This window comes from Oculina patagonica, chromosome 9 (assembly GCF_052425735.1).
Source record: "Oculina patagonica isolate OP01 chromosome 9, crgOcupat, whole genome shotgun sequence".
NCBI lineage: Eukaryota > Metazoa > Cnidaria > Anthozoa > Scleractinia > Oculinidae > Oculina > Oculina patagonica.
Genome location: NC_135766.1, coordinates 30,536,504 through 30,554,362, shown reverse-complemented (window position 1 = coordinate 30,554,362; position 17,859 = coordinate 30,536,504). Strand labels below are relative to the sequence as shown.

General features: G+C 38.1%; 2 protein-coding genes across 4 annotated transcripts in view; both read left to right on the top strand.

Annotated features, from left to right (window-relative positions):
- LOC144664667 (uncharacterized) overlaps positions 1-11,869 on the top strand; it is a 58,631-nt gene extending 46,762 nt beyond the window's left edge. Inside the window, exons 11-12 of the mRNA XM_078525846.1 lie at positions 9,114-9,236; positions 11,372-11,869. Coding sequence (XP_078381972.1) covers positions 9,114-9,236; positions 11,372-11,796 — 548 coding nt within the window. The 3' untranslated portion in view covers positions 11,797-11,869. The remainder of the gene's footprint in view (positions 1-9,113; positions 9,237-11,371) is intronic.
- The window catches only part of LOC144664690 (uncharacterized), a 49,695-nt gene that overhangs the window by 17,698 nt on the left and 14,138 nt on the right, over positions 1-17,859 (top strand). For 2 of the 3 annotated variants that reach the window (XM_078525889.1, XM_078525886.1), the window contains exons 4-6: positions 937-1,073; positions 3,197-3,311; positions 5,426-5,551. In XM_078525889.1, coding sequence (XP_078382015.1) covers positions 937-1,073; positions 3,197-3,311; positions 5,426-5,551 — 378 coding nt within the window. The remainder of the gene's footprint in view (positions 1-936; positions 1,074-3,196; positions 3,312-5,425; positions 5,552-17,859) is intronic. The other variant, XM_078525887.1, reaches the window with a different exon arrangement.

Below are 17,859 nucleotides of genomic sequence, written 5' to 3'. Positions count from 1 at the left end.
TGACGTCACATGAAAACCGAGAATATATTTTTTATCTCCCAGCATTATTATTCTGTTTATTGTATAAACCTATTAATAAGGAGGTTTTTGACGATTTTCCGAAAATTGCCAACCCATTTTTTCCATTTTTTCGAAGATTTTCAAAACGTTTCCGAACATTTCCGAAAATTTCTGAAGATCGCCGAGGAAGATTGGAAGTCGGAAAGCGCGCCAAAACAAAATGGCGGCCGATGTCAGAGTGTTTGAGAGAGCAAAAATCGAGCAAAAACATAACGATTCATGAAAAGTTTGACCGATTTAACGAAAGTTATAAGTATATAAACCAAAGTGCTAGGAATTGGACGTTTGTACAGCTCAAGAGAGGCTTTACGAACTACTGAAAGCTACCAATCGTGGATTTTCTTACGCGACGGCTCGTAAAGAAGAAAGATTATAAGCGTGAGTTGGTGAAATCACTCACCGAGCCGTGTTAATTTCATTGATTTTTATTGATTTATATTGATAATCAATGGCTGATTGTTTATCAGTAAAAACCCGGCTACAAAGGCATTTGCTTGATTTAACGCGTTTCCCGTCGTGTTTGCAAACACACTGACACACATCAGCGGCTCCATGTCTGTGAAGATTTCTATTTCTTGTGTAGTCAAAGGGTATCACCTCTGTCCTTTTCAAGTATAAAAAAAATAAAAAAATTAAACCAATTCAACTTTTCCATAGAAATCAATGACAATCAATGAAAATCGGAAATCACTCAACATTGCAGCTTTGATTTTTATTGATTATCAATATCGATCAATTGATTAGTATTGATTATTATTAATAACTTTTGATTTTATTGTTTATTGATTCTCATTGATTGGAATCATCGGGGTAGTCTGCATTTCATTCTTTATATTGGCTGAATGGGACACGATCTAAATATTTCGTTTCTTTCAGATATTGACGAGTGCGTGACTGCAGAAGAGCACAAATGTGATGCTAATGCTGATTGTGTCAATACCCATGGCTCTTACAATTGCTCCTGTAAATCAGGATATACCGGAGACAGACTCAACTGTTCAGGTGAAATATTTCTCACAGTTCATGTATTAAATTTGCACAGTCAAACCTTTATTAGTCGACATTGCATTAAGGTATTACCATCTCAAAATCAGTTGTTAAGGTTCCTAAATTTACACCTGTCCACTGAATCAGAATGTACTGTAAGCGTTAGCTTTCATCTGACGGAGGTTGCCTGTATTTAGCGCACAAGGTCACCTTGTAGCACTTTTTTAGTGTTAATGACAAGTGGCTACTTCAAATAGGCAACTTTTAACCGAGGGAACTCCCTTTGATTGACCATTAAGTACTTGTGCCTATAGTTTACATTCCTGCTCGCTCTCAAAAGGGTCATAATTCAAAGTTACATTCTGATAAGCCAAATATGCGAATGGCAAGATCTGGCATTAAATTTTGCTACAAAAAGCGGTCAGATAACCCTTGTGAACAAGTAAACATTCACATAAACACTTCTAGCAAAGCCTCAACTGTTCAGATTGTTAAAAATCGCAAGATAAGGCATTTTTTTTAAGAGAACATGACAGCCTTATGGCGGCCATCTTGGATCTCGTCTGGCGTGAAACTCCGAAATTGAATATGCTCTATCTTAAAGACGGCGATTGCTATCGAGCTAAAAAGCATTAAAATGATATATTTTGAGGAGGTCTAATAACCAGTGAAGGATAAAAACTCAGGGGTCTTGCGATTTCTGGATTTTAGATTTTAATGACGTCACATGAAAACCGAGAATATTTCATATCTCCCAGCATTATTATTCTGTTTATTGTATAAACCTATTAATAAGGAGGTTTTTGACGATTTTCCGAAAATTGCCACCCCATTTTTTCGAAGATTTTCAAAACGTTTCCGAACATTTCCGAAAATTTCTGAAGATGGCCGAGGAAGATTGGAAGTCGGAAAGCGCGCCAAAACAAAATTGCGGCCGATGTCAGAGTGTTTGAGAGAGCAAAAATCGAGCAAAAACATAACGATTCATGAAAAGTTTGACCGATTTAACGAAAGTTATAAGTATATAAACCAAAGTGCTAGGAATTGGACGTTTGTACAGCTCAAGAGAGGCTTTACGAACTACTGAAAGTTACCAATCGTGGATTTTCTTACGCGACGGCTCGTAAAGAAGAAAGATTATAAGCGTGAGTTGAAGTTGGACATTTCAGCCCATACCAATACCAATACAACTGATAATGCACGACAGAGAGCTTTAAAATTCCCTAGCGGTATCAAGATTACAAAGCCCGGCAACTCCGTTATGTTTAAAAACGAATCGGAAAGGTTAGCCACTGAACACGTTTGGTTTATCATCCACTTCAAGTGAAATTTTTGTATGTGTATTATTAACAAGTAATAACATGAATTTTCTCGTACAATTGTCGTCCAAAAACGTTTCGAAATCGATATCTTCACATGTGAAGATAACATGTTATTCTTACGTGTGAAGATATGAATAGTTTGTATTTCATTTCTTGTCATTCGGACAACATAACAGCAAGAAAGGTCAAGAGATAAGAAACTCTATTGACGTCTTGCAGCCTGTACATCGCAGTCTGTAGTCTCCCGACGATTCCAATCAATGAAAATCAATCATTGATTTCAATCAACATAATCAATATAAATTAATAATAATAGCTAATAATCAATTGACTAATATTGATTTATTTACATAATCAATAAAAATCGAAAATCACTCACCGAGCCGTCTTAATTTCATTGATTTTTATTGATTTATATTGATAATCAATGGCTGATTGTTAATCAGTAAAAACCCGGCTACAAAGGCATTTGCTTGATTTAACGCGTTTCCCGTCGTGTTTGCAAACACACTGACACACATCAGCGGCTCCATGTCTGTGAAGATTTCTATTTCTTGTGTAGTCAAAGGGTATCACCTCTGTCCTTTTCAAGTATAAAAAAATAAAAAAATTAAACCAATTCAACTTTTCAATAGAAATCAATGACAATCAATGAAAATCGGAAATCATTCAACATTGCAGCTTTGATTTTTATTGATTATCAATATCAATCAATTGATTAGTATTGATTATTATTAATAACTATTGATTTTATTGTTTATTGATTCTCATTGATTGGAATCATCGGGGTAGTCTGCATTTCATTCTTTATATTGGCTGAATGGGACTGCGTGACTGCAGAAGAGCACAAATGTGATGCTAATGCTGATTGTGTCAATACCCATGGCTCTTACAATTGCTCCTGTAAATCAGGATATACCGGAGACGGACTCAACTGTTCAGGTGAAATATTTCTCACAGTTCATGTATTAAATTTGCACAGTCAAACCTTTATTAGTCGACATTGCATTAAGGTATTACCATCTCAAAATCAGTTGTTAAGGTTCCTAAATTTACACCTGTCCACTGAATCAGAATGTACTGTAAGCGTTAGCTTTCATCTGACGGAGGTTGCCTGTATTTAGCGCACAAGGTCACCTTGTAGCACTTTTTTAGTGTTAATGACAAGTGGCTACTTCAAATAGGCAACTTTTAACCGAGGGAACTCCCTTTGATTGACCATTAAGTACTTGTGCCTATAGTTTACATTCCTGCTCGCTCTCAAAAGGGTCATAATTCAAAGTTACATTCTGATAAGCCAAATATGCGAATGGCAAGACCTGGCATTAAATTTTGCTACAAAAAGCGGTCAGATAACCCTCGTGAATAAGTAAACATTCACATAAACACTTCTAGCAAGGCCTCAACTGTTCAGATTGTTAAAAATCGCAAGATAAGGCATTTTTTTAAAGATAACATGACAGCCTTATGGCGGCCATCTTGGATCTCGTCTGGCGTGAAACTCCGAAATTGAAAATGCTCTATCTTAAAGACGGCGATTGCTATCGAGCTAAAAAGCATTAAAATGATATATTTTGAGGACGTCTAAAAGCCAGTGAAGGATAAAAACTCAGGGGTCTTGCGATTTCTGGATTTTAGATTTTAATGACGTCACATGAAAACCGAGAATATTTCATATCTCCCAGCATTATTATTCTGTTTATTGTATAAACCTATTAATAAGGAGGTTTTTGACGATTTTCAGAAAATTTCTGAAGATGGCCGAGGAAGATTGGAAGTCGGAATGCTCGCCAAAACAAAATGGCGGCCGATGTCGGAGTGTTCGGCAGAGCAAAAATCGAGCAAAAACATAACGATTCATGAAAAGTTTGACCGATTTAACGAAAGTTATAAGTATATAAACCAAAGTGCTAGGAATTGGACGTTTGTACAGCACAAGAGAGGCTTAACGAACTACTGAGAGCTACCAATCGTGGATTTTCTTTACGCGACGGCTCGTAAAAAAGAAAGATTATAAGTGTGATTTGAAGTTGGACATTTCAGCCCATACCAACACCAATACAACTGATAATGCATGACAGAGAGCTTTAAAATTTCCTAGCGGTATCTAGATTACAAAGCCCGGAAACTCCGTTATGTTTAAAAACGAATTGGAAAGGTAAGCCACTAACACGTTTTGTTTATCATCCACTTCAAGTGAATTTTTTGTGTGTATTATTAACAAGTAAGCTTAATAACATGAATTTTCTCGTACAATTGTCGTCAAAAAAACGTTTCGAAATCGATATCTTCACATGTGAAGATAACATGTTATTTTTACGTGTGAAGATATGAATATTTTGTATTTCATTTCTTGTCATTCGGACAACATAACAGCAAGAAAGCTCAAGAGATAAGGAACTCTATTGACGTCTTGCAGCCTGTACTTCGCAGTCTGTAGTCTCCCGACGATTCCAATCAATGAAAATCAATCATTGATTTCAATCAACATAATCAATATAAATTAATAATAATAGCTAATAATCAATTGACTAATATTGATTTATTTACATAATCAATAAAAATCGAAAATCACTCACCAAGCCGTCTTAATTTCATTGATTTTCATTGATTTCTATTGATGATCAATGTCTGATTGTTTATCAGTAAAAACCCGGCTACAAAGGCATTTGCTTGATTTAACGCGTTTCCCGGCGTGTTTGCAAACACACTGACACACATCAGCGGCTCCATGTCTGTGAAGATTTCTATTTCTTGTGTAGTCAAAGGGTATCACCTCTGTCCTTTTCAAGTATAAAAAAAAATAAAAAAATTAAACCGATTCAACTTTTCAATAGAAATCAATGACAATCAATGAAAATCGAAAATCACTCAACATTGCAACTGTGATTTTTATTGATTATCAATATCAATCAATTGATTGGTATTGATTATTATTAATAACTATTGATTTTATTGTTTATTGATTCTCATTGATTGGAATCATCGGGGTAGTCTGCATTTCATTCTTTATATTGGCTGAATGGGACACGATCTAAATATTTCGTTTCTTTCAGAAATTGACGAGTGCGTGACTGCAGCAGAGCACAAATGTCCAGCTAATGCTGATTGTGTCAATACCCATGGCTCTTACAACTGCTCCTGTAAATCAGGATATACCGGAGACGGACTCAACTGTTCAGGTGAAATATTTCTCACAGTTCAGCTATTAAATTTGCACAGTCAAAATTTTATTAGTCGACATTGCATTAAGGTATTACCATCTCAAAATCAGTTTTCAAGGTCCCTATTCAAATTTACACCTGTCCACTGAACGTACTGTAGGCGTTAGCTTTCCTCAGAGGTTGCCTGTATTTAGCGCACACGGTCCCCCTTTACCACTTTTTTTTTAGTGTTTATGACATGTGGATACTTCAAATAAACAACTTGTATTCCGGGGAACTCCCTCTGATTGACCATTAAATACTTGTGCCTATATTGTTGCTCACTCTCAAAAGCAAGACATTACATGTCGATAATTTCGTTAGTCGATAAAATTCAATCGTTGTCGATCAAATTCGATATTAATCAATCGACAAATATCGGAAATCGATAAAAGTTGATCACGCAATTTCTTGTGATTATCGACTTGTTCGATTTTGATTGATTTGGATCGGAAATACAAATCAAAGGCTCTTCGAGCCGACCTCATGGTACAGTACATGTAATTCGAGGAAGTGGCGTCCTTTCCTTTTTTTTTTTTCAAATAAGCGTCCAATAATGTAACAGTCTCACTTCATTAACCTTAAAATGCTTTTTTTAATGTCAGTTGCGTTAATGGGTCACTGATGCTTTGTGCTATTCCGCTTCGTAGCGCAAATTCTATTATCAGTTCACCACCAAAATAAAGTAACCTTTGAATGTTTTCTACTGTCTTGGATGTGCTGAATTGCGTTTTCAATTATTTTTTTGTCAGCACATATATAATATACGCACCGGGCAGCGACAAGCATTATTATTTTTGGAGAAGCCGATGAAATTTGAGAAAAAATATGCGCCTGAGTACTTTGTGTTTCCGCTCGCCTAAAAAATATGAAAAACAGATGATGTGACAGAAACGTGCTATGCAATTCGTGTTTTTCCAGTGAGCTGAAACGTTTATTAAATCACATCACATGGTAAGCGAAACTGCATGTATTTTGTACCTGCTATCATTATTTAAGTCACGCTCTCACCTCATTTCCCTTTTTTTTTAAAAAAAGAAAACACTTAAAAGTGTTTTCTTTTTTTCATGGGAGTTGCGTAAATGGGCCATTAATAGTCTGTACTCTCAGGCTTCATAGAGAAAACTTTTTTTACCACTGAAAACGGATGACGTGACATGAGGTGACGTGACGCGAAACAAAAACGTGCCGCGATACGAACTGAAAGGCTTATTAAATTGCGTCACATGGCAAGCGAAATTGCATGTACCATGTTAACTCGAACTCTGAAGGGAAATGAAAAACCATTTGAATTAGCGGGGTTTCGAGTTATCGGGGTAAATTGAATATTTAATTTGCCAAGTTAATAGTTGATAGTTTACTGATTTTTCAGCACTTCAGTACACAGTACAGTGCAAATTAAACTTATCTCGTCAGAAACTCTAACACAAACACAAATTCTTAGGATAATAATTGGAAAAGGCTGTCAAATACGTGATCTGTTTTGTTGCTCTAATAAATGGGCAACCGTGGTGAGTTGCAAGAACCGGGATTCGAGTTATCGTGGTAAATTTGACCCAAATTTTGATCAAGGGAAACAAAATTTAGTTCGAGTAAGCGAGGTTTTCGAGTTATCCGAGTTCGAGTTAACCGAGTAAAAATGACTGAAAAGTGAGTTCAAATCCAAGGGAAATGGAAGTGTGTTCGAGTTAGCGGGGTTCTTCGAGTTATCTGAGTTCGAGTTACCGGGTTCTACTGTATCTCATACCTGCTATCAGTAAGTAACAATCTCACTTTATTTGCCTCTTTGAATGTTTCTTTTCTTCTTATGAGAGTTGCGTGAATGGGTCATTGATGGCTTGTGCTCTCAGGCTTCGTAGAGCGAATTTTTTACCACTAGAATCAAGCGTAATAACCTTTAATCCTCTTTCGCACTTGGCTAAATACTGACCAAGCTCGTTTCCTGGAAGAGAGAGACCTTGGGAATGAGATTGGAGAATAATTTGTTTCTGATTGACATCCGAAACATCCTGAATGCATTCAAAGGACCTTTCTGTCAGCATGTTTACCGTTAAACACATAAATTAATTGAGGTTTGATATCAAAATGGAGTGAGTGAGTGAGTGAGTGAGTTTAATCAAAGTCTCAAAAGTCATTTTAATACCCTCGTTACCATGCGGTAAAAACGATATATGGCGAGAGGCAAGACTTTAGTTGCCGCGCACATTTACTTGAATTTCGTGGCCGATTGCAAAATGTGTCTGCATTTTTGTCAATAAAATCGATAATTAGTTGAAATTCGTCTGATTAGAGACTTTTATCGACAAATTAAACTTGTCGATTGGCAATTATAGACAAATATCGAGTAATATGGACACGTTTTCGATGATCGAATTTTATCGACATGTTACGTCCTGTCAAAAGGGATATAATTCAAAGTTACATTCTGATTAGCCAAATCTGCACACTGTCTTCGATTGACTTTCCTTATTTAGGGTGTACACAGTCAAAGTTGTATTTTCAGGGAAATCAAATTGCAGTTTGAAAGTGTTAGTAGGGAATCCTTTGGGTTACATAGTAATCAATCTCCTTTATATCTCAACATCAAATGCAACCTCGTTCCCAGCGTCTACTCCGTTTTAATGGCGGCTGCCACGACGAGACCACCATTTTGAAAACTAGTCGCCGAGAAGAACCTGGGGACGAGGTTGCATCAAATGGTAACTATTTGGTATAGTCCATAACGTCTTTCATCACGTGACATGTAACCATCAGCTGAATAAATGCCATATCTAATAATGTTTTAAGACTGCTTTATTTTTGTTGTATTTTAGCACCTAAAAACTTCATCCAAAATTTTCTCGAAAACGCTCTCATAGAAATTCTTCAAATTTCGCAGACATTGAGAAAACTATGTCAAGTCCAAGATCTAGAAGCCTTTTTTCAAACTTATCTCTCAATTACAAGAAAATCGGTCTCGTGTAGAATCGGTGGTGACGTCATTATGTTGCTATGGTTACTCCGATTTCGATGAAACTTACATCATTCGAAACTTTCATTTTTCTTTAGTACAGCTGTACTGATCGATTTTCAGTCGAATTGTTTACGGTGGCGTACAAGTTGCTTAAAGTTGAAAGGTATCGTCAGTCAAAAATCCGATCGAGCCACCTTAAACGTCACGTTTTATATACTTTTGATTAGACACATCTTCTAACAGCTATCATGACAATTGATTCTAGAGCCTCCATCTTTAAATCAGCCTAGCTGCTTACTTTGGCGGCTATAAAATCGAACAGGCCTTTTTTGCTATCCATTCAAAGTAAAGAGAAAATAATTAAAAGTGCGCTGCAGAGCCTTTTTATAATATTTAAAGAAATATGTTTGTTTGTAGACAGATCGGACGTTTAAGTTTTTTTCGCGAGTGGCTCAGGCGCTAGTAAAAGTTTTAGAAAAACGCCTTCTGCTAACTACAATGATGATAAAATTGCTAACGATAATGAAATATTGAATGAGCGCAAGTACAAATCAAAAATACTTATCTGCAATTCACTATTTTTTTTAGATATCGACGAGTGCACAATGGAAATACACAACTGCAGTGAGAACGCCATGTGCAATAATACTGAAGGATCTTTCAACTGTTCTTGTAAGCCTGGTTTTTCGGGAGACGGCATCAATTGCACAGGTATCTATAACATACCTTAATGATTCTTAAACGTCACGCTTTATTTTCTTCGATAACACACATGTTCTAACAGCTATCATGATGGTTGATTCTAGAGCCACCATCTTGAAAATTCAGCCTAGCTGCTTACTTTGTCAGCTAGGCAATACAACAGGATTTGTTGTACTATTAACTTCAAGTATAAAATTTAAAGGGCTTTTCAGAGTCTTGTTGATCAATAGATTTTAACAAATATGTATGTTTGTAAAACAATTGGGGATTACGCGGAAACAAATCGGTCGTTTTGTAATTTACATGAGTGGCTTAGGCACAAGTGAAAGTCAAAGGAAAACGCCCTCCTGTAAAATATAATAATGATAAAATTGGTAACGATGACGAAATATTGAATGAGTGCAAGTACAAATCAAACCTACTAATGTGAAATTCACCGTTTTTGTAGCCTGCGTGGCAGGCGTTAAAAGGGGAGGGAAAGGAAGAGAGGGAACAAGGGGGAAGAGGAGAAGAGGGAACGCCTGCCGTAAGAACCTGGTATTTTGCATAACGCCCACCAATTTTCCGGTAATCCATTTTAGTTACTGTCAGTTAACTGTTAGCACGTTAACCATCAGAACGCAGCGCACGCTTCTTAGACACGCAGGAATTTCTGTTTCCCGGGACTTCGGAAGCGCAAGTATTTTTGTCAAAGTAGAAAATCTCACCTCGGGACAGCCACGATTTATTGTGAAAATTGTCTGCAACTCCTACAAAGAGTTCAAAACGGGCCGAAAGAAGAAGGAAAACGAATTCAATGATCGCTGTCGATTCTGTGCTGTGGTATTTGAAATTCCATTAGGTTCAAGAGCGCCGTTTGAAAATTTATTTACGAAATCTACAAGGCAATATTGAGAATCCAGGAACAGTTCGGGCAGATTGCTGTTCTTCGATTGGATTTCCGTTACTTAAATGCCAAAGTTTGTCAGAACGCGTTAGCAGAAGTTGCGGCCGCAAGATACGTAATGCTGCAGAGTTTTTTTTATTTTATCAAGACAGCTGTAACTTCCAAAAATGCCACTGCTTTTCCGGGGGCGAATTGTGAGTCAACGGTCGAAGAAATCAGCACAAAACGTCAACTTTCAACGACAGCTACTCCGGAAAGCAAGCAAGGAAAAAGGCCCACAACAGAACCAGATAAACATTAAGTGGGGCGAAACGAAGGAGAACCGGGCAGTCGTCGCTACGATTTCTGCCCGGTTTTCCTTCGTTTTGCCCCACCAACTACCCCTGGGTCTCCAAAGATGAGTGAACTGTGGCTTCTACAATCAGCACAACCAACGCAGTTCTGGAAAGAAGGACGCACATCCGAGCTTCATCTGCATCCTCCGCCATTATTCACAAAGCGTTGGCACAAAGATCCCATTGAACTCCACTGAGCATCCTGAATCTTTCATTCGCGCATAATCACAATTCATTGCGCCTCTGATCTTTCCGCCGACCACAATTCCTTGCGTTTTGAAGAAAAAAAGCGATTGCAAGCCCCATAAAGTAATCCTTTTGCCGATTAGAGAGCTGCCTCGCTCGTTCGCTTCAGGCTCACTTCGCTGCGGCAGCAATAAACGTTATTTACCGGCATAGAGTCGGTCCATAAAGTGAAAAACTGTGACCTCGACCTTGAAAATGCATTTTCAAGACCTCGGTCATAGTTTTCCACCATACGGACCTCCCAGCCGCCAAATAACATATAATCACTTTAAGATTTGAAAGGCGAAAAATGAGATATGCTACATTCGTGAACGCTCTGTTGATCTCTATTTTTGTTCGTGATGTCAAATTTTGCAGATTTGTCGCACAGCTAATTGGCTCAGAAATCTCGTTGGGTAATGCTTTCTAGTTTTCTGGGTTTTTAAAGCCAGGCAGCCAATGACTGAGGATTCTGGGCGGCATCGTTACAATATGATAAAGATATGGTTATTTGAAAACAATACTGTTGTATATATTTTCTGTAACGGTAACCCAAAAATTACTATTTCACACGGCAAAAGCAAAGGCTTGGCCATGCAGGAGGGCTTCCCGGAAGTAATTACTAAAGGTCGCTACCAACACTCTCAGTGGTTGTATTCTCATTCTTATTCTATTTCATTGGTATGTATTTATTTCAGAGAACTGGAAAAAGATCAGCGATGCTCCCGTTTGCTTTGGAGCTCGAGATGACACATACGGGACTTTCAACCTCAAAGAATGCGGCCTCGTCTACACGTTTAAACTTGTTCACAAGAGTGGTTCTTTAAGCTGTACCATAGATATCCCATCGTCCTACTGGGGCTGTGACCTCCCCATTTATGGAGACAAGACGCTAAATACCGTCATAACATACCCTAACAAGACCGCTCTGTTGCTTGCCGATTACCTAAGAGATGATTCTGGTTGTGGACTGAAATATTATTTCTATAAGATTGCTGGAATTGGTGTCAATTCCACAGAACTTGTCTTCAACAAACTTCCCACCCCGCTATCAGTGTCTGTTGGCGAAGAGTTTCACATTTGGTATGGACAAGACTTGAAAAATTGCTCCGAGTACCAATAACGACGGGCAGACCTGTGCAGACGTCTATGCGTGGTACGCCTGACAAGTGCATACACAAAGTATCAAAATCAAGTTAAAATGTTTTCATTTTTATTGGGAATGTGAGCCGGAAAGAGCGCAAGAGTGAACGAACGACTTCTTGTATCAGAAGCTTGTATAGCTTGAGAGCTCTTTTCGTGCTCAGATTCCTTATAGCCTTCTACTTAATAGAGGCTGTAATCTGCAGCTGAATTGTCTTCAGCGTTCAGCTTGAAAAGTAAGATTTCTTTTTAAATTTTAATTATCAAATTATTTAACCCTGCCGTCCATTGTGACAAAATGAAGCGACGTTTGCGAAGGCGGACCCTCAGAAAGTGTTAAATCTCTTCTATATTTTAATTATTTGTAAAGTAGTCATGAAACTTGACTTTACTTTAGCAGTTTTACGACCCGTGATTTAAGTTACATTTTGAGCAAGGCGCTTCAGCACTCGTTGCACAATTCTGGTGATAGAAGTAACTATGCTAACAGTGATATAGTTGAGGTCTATGTAAAGAATTTTAATCTTTCGGCTCTTAATATTCCACCGTCTGCTACCATTAAGTTCATTCCTAAGCACGTAAACACTGAACTTGAGATGCCGTTTCAGGGTAACATTAGGCAGTTTAAGATACGCTACGGCGAGGCGCTACTACGGCTGCCGGAAGTAATTTTTTCCAAATATAAGATACTGCGCATGTCAGTCAGTCACGTCCAGCCGTAGAGTGAAATCTGACTACGCGAGTCAGGAGGTTTTGCCGTAGTGGTAGTACGTCGGATTTTATTCGCTTCTCTGTCCTTTTTCGACGAGTTTCTCAGCATTTTAAGAGTTCCAACGAATACTGTATCCTTTGAACTTAATTGTTGTCGAACAATTGTCGCGTTTGTCGCTCATAAGCTTAAAAAGTCTTATCCTGAATTTGACGAATTCGTTCGGTGCAAGTGTCGGTATGGATAAGAAAAGTACTCGTGTTGTGCGTGCGATTTTTTTGCTTTTACAGTTTAGTGGAGATGTACTATAGCTGTATAAGTATCCGCTACTATTTTGCTTCGGTGAGTACTGGTATATTTCAGTTCATAACTCGGTATTCTTTGCGATATTCGTATTTTTAAAATTAAACATTTCATCGATTTTAACCCTATTCAGACCGGGCTTTTTTGGACCTTCTCAGACCGGGGGGGGGGGGCTTCGGAAGCCCCCCCCTCTATCTAACTTCCAGAATATTTAAGCAATCACAATGAAACTTATAGGATGTATTGTATGTCCGAAAATCTTTCTTTTAGTATATGTCACGTGAGATGGTGACGTCACATCACGTGACAATTACATCATGATGTCAAAACAGCCGCCATCTTGGATCCGCCATCTTGGATTTCAAAATTTTTCCATAATGCCCGAAAACCACCCAAAATTATTGCAAAGTACTCAAAATCAATAAAAATGTGCTTTAAACCCGTAAAAATGTAAAAATAATTCCATTTAAGTTGATTTTTATTGACAGAAACACGCAAAATTACAAATTTGGGAAAACATGCCTGTCAAAATGACGTTGCCATGGTGATGTCAAGTTCATTACACATCATCCAATCCTACCAAATTGTTACCAGATAAATTTTAGGAAAACTCAGAAAGTTTGGGAGCGTTTGATTTAATCTTAAAAAAGTTAGAAAAGTTCAAAGTCAGCGCGGGCCTCAAAAGCCCCCCCCCCCCCCCCGGTCTGAATAGGGTTAATTGTTGTTGTGTTGTTGTGTATTGCTACTGTTAGTACTGCAGAAAGAATCTCTCGCTCAGAACTATTCTGTTAGTCCTAGCAAAGCAAACAACAACTATATAATTTTTGAGCGAAGCCATTCGGCTGTGGAAAACTAAATAAAAGAGATTTTCAACTCCTTAGTCTATGTTTCTTTGTATTTCGCCTTGCTTTTACACTAAATTTGGTGGACTGCCGAGACGTACTCTCCCCAGACCTTTTCGGTTACGGTAGCCGTAGTAGCACCTCGCCGTAGCGTATCTTAAACTGCCTATTGTTTCTAGCCCAGTTTCTTTTCAGACAAACTACCGATGCCTGAGAAATTAGCGCAGCGACTGAGAGCGTAAGAGGATAAAAAGTTGGTGAAACACACAGCAATTTTCTGAGTTTCTTGTTTGAACATTTGTTTCAATAACACATTTCCAATTACACAATTTTAAAAAAAGAATAGAAAACAAAAACATCGACGGCATTAACTAGTGCTGGTAGGTTAAAACTCATCTCAGATTCGCAAAAGGTCGAATAATGAGTGAACCCTCGCCTTTCGGACACCTCGTTATTACGGACAGGAGTTGAAGTTCCGTCGAATAAAGAATTACTGAAAATTACTCTCGCTACTACAGACTTTCACTTATGGTGATCCCGAAGGTGTCCTTTATAAAGGGAGATCAGTTCGCTTCAGCTCATTTGTTGTTGCCATTGTTTTGTTGATTACCGGGATTAGCTGTCAACCGTGAAATTTTATCGCTCGCTAATTTCGGACCTTTACGCTGGTAACGGGACGATCTTTTAGCTTACTTCGATTTCATCGCCATGACTGCATGATTAAAATGTGGAATTTAGTTTAGCCGCTTCTGCTCTTACTTCTTTTCACCACCGAAAGCGGCCAGAAAAAAAAATCAAATCATTTAGGTTGCGATGGAATGATAGTGGCGATACCGGAGGTGAAAGCATTCTCAATAAATTCGGCTGTAATGTTAATTCTGCAAAGTTTGAGTTTGACTGATTTGGTCTTCAAGTTCTCCAGCTTTAAATGTAAGTGCCAACGCCATAAAACATTGCATAGTTTTCGAGGACAAAATGTCGATAGACCATTAAATCCATGCCATTAAGATCGCCTTGCAAGTACGCAAACAGTCTTGTGCATATCGGTTTACCAGAATGGACACCTGTGAACATAAATGAAGTATAAAATGAGAAATGTAGCTCTTGAACTACAAGCAACATAACAGTCTTACCATCCTATGTAGCACTGGCAGAGGTTTTCATGCGAGGTGGCTTGTTTGATCAACAGATCCACTTGTGTCGTCACGTCAAGATTGTTATGACTGGTAAAGTAGCGACCTATAAAATATACAGATATCAGTGTTCTGTTCAAACGAAATGATTTCTAACATTAAATGTACATTAACTACTCTCATAGGCGAAGCCAGAAAACACCGAATCAGCGAACTTTGTGAAATGCTTTGAAGCTGTTTCAAAATCTGATTTTCTTCGACTGGACAAAAGTTGATAATTTTTAAATTCACTTAAACTTTGTACAGTTTTGACCATCCGTAGAACTGGAACGCTTTTTCACAGCGCTAATTTCTTTTTCGTGTTGTTTGCATCATTTTTAGCCAATATTTATCACAACTTTCTGGACAGTGAAATCACGTTTTATCTGGTACATTCAATTTATTCCAGATGCTAAGTCAATGACAAGAGAAGGCAGCATACCTGTTAATTTGTCTCTGACGCGGTTTACAATGGCGACGGCTTTCTTGTTCAGCGCCTCAGGTTTGGGACCACTTTCGTCTTCTGCAGAGAAATAAATTTAAACAGTTGAAGGGAAACATTCTAAACCTGATTTTGCGAAGCTCACGTTACTGAAATTTGGCAACGCCAAAAACCTAGAAAAAAAAATAGTCCAGGTTTGAAAGTCAACTGACCAGGACTAAAAAATAGTAGCTACAATATGACCAAAGTTATTTTGCAAACCGCTTGTCCCAAAATGGAATTCATGTCAGTGCTTTACACATAAAGCGGCCGATTCAGCAAAATGTCGGTTACAGTAAGTACTCAATTTACTTGTTTGAAAAAGCTGAAAAGGCACCACAAGTTTATATTCAGAACTGTACTAGGCGTAAACTTGGCTTTAGGAGCGCAATGATTGAAAATTCGGTTTTAATGAAAACTACAATGAGCGTCCTTAAGTTCGAAAAGAGATTGTTTTTCGTTATATCGGGGTTGTATTGATGTATGCGTGTGTGGCGTGACCGAAAACCTCGTCTACTTGACAACTGTTGCTTGACTGGTCACGCAATGTTTCTTAGTAAAGCAATGCGTGACATTGTTTACAAAGCCAGGTCATAGGCTAAAATGTACATAACTTAGTTGCAAATAGGTTGATAGGCGTGCATCAGTTTAGTGAATATGTTCCGGTGATAAGATTTCTATATAACTTTAAGCAAATGAAAGATCATCGCAGTAATGTACTCGACTTAAGCAGTACCGCAGAGGTCATGGGTTCGATTCCCGTTCAAGCCTGAATTTTTTTTTTCAGGCTTGCTTTTCTCAACTGCTTAACATTACTGCGATGATCTTTCATTTGCTTAAAATGTATATCCGCAGTACAAATATATGAGTTTCATATATTCATTTCATTACTATATAACTTATTATATATGCTATATTGTACCACAGAATACTGTTACCATTCGCAAAACTGTTTGAATGAGTTTTGACCGAGAATCTGTTGACATTTTTTTGTTGGTTTTCCAAACGTTTTGGCCAATCAGAGTCAACACTTGCACGGGTTATCTACTGACATGTGTCTACTTTCGCTTCTTCCAACGAATTGGCCGTGTAGTGGGAGAGAAATGTCAAAATCTATTCAAATAGCTTTCTTCGAGTTGTAGCAGTTTTACAGTGTGATTTGACGTTTTTATCTTGCATTATTAATCTAAAATCCGTTCACACTTAACGTATATAAGATGTTTATGGGTAGTTCAATAAATCGTTTAAAAGTCAGTTTGACATTAATAATACCAAGGTGGAAGCGTTATTAACTTTGTGAAATCTTTATAGCTTTCATCTTTTGCCAATGATTTTCATCTTATTAAATTTTACCTTAATATATGTTAGTTGGTGTAAACGGAATATTTTACGCTTTTGCAACATTGTAGCTGATACTGGGAACTTATAGTGGCGCAGCTATCAATAAAAGAGTTGTCCAGTACGTTGTTTGCTTCTGTTTATCAAATATATAGTGAGTCATGTTGAGAAATATAATCATTTGTCGGCTACTCGATCACTGCACATGAAATGATAAGAGGAAGTTGTTCCGTGATGACAACTGAGTTGTTTGTGAAATTTGTTCGCCCAAATTTTGCGAAAACCTTAGTACTTGGCTCTCATTACTTTACATACTTGACCCTTAAAAAGCTCGATCGAGGAACTGGTTAAAAGTGTCCGCTCAATAAGTCTTTATCTATTTATGAGGTTTTGGGCATAAAATTAAAATTGAAAAGTGAGGTAACAGCTAGTGGTTTTATGGTACCATAAATTTAGAGTTTACTTCCCCCCCCCCCCTCCCCCCCGCACACAACACACAAACATGCAGACACACACCAACGCCCATCTCCTGACACAGTAACCCAAGGACGACTTTCATGATCAAGTTGTTGCCAAATTTGCCAAATTCATGTCACTTGTAGCCAAATCTTCCCCGTTCATAGACTGCAAATAGTCCCTCTTTCAGATTGTTGTGCGAGGGACATGATAATACTATACCTTACACGTTCGTAATCCGGGGGTGATACTAGAGGCCGATCTTGATCAATTGCAACACTGTTACCCGGGGGGGGACACCCAGTATATTTTTGGGTTGGGGTGTGCCGCTGGGAATTTGAAGCCCTTACCCTATACTAGACCATGTTCAGCTGATTTTTGCAACCCTATACTAGACTAGACACTGAAAATCCCTACCCTATCCCAGACTTGCATTTTGTTAGAACTGTATCATTATCAGTGTTTTAATGGAAAACCATCTGTGAACAACGATGCCGCGATGATTTTATTTACGTTTAGGAAATCCTCTTTCTCTTCCGAGTTTCTGGACTATATTCGTCATACCGTCGATCGGTTTCCCGGAAAATGCTACCCTTTTCTAGACCAAAACTCTCTGATTTCTATACCCTATCCCAGTTAAACAGCTTGAAAACCATACCCTTCACAGCGGCACATACTATATAGCTCATGTATGGGAGTGCCCCCCCCCCCCGGGCACTGTTACTACTTTCACAGAACGACT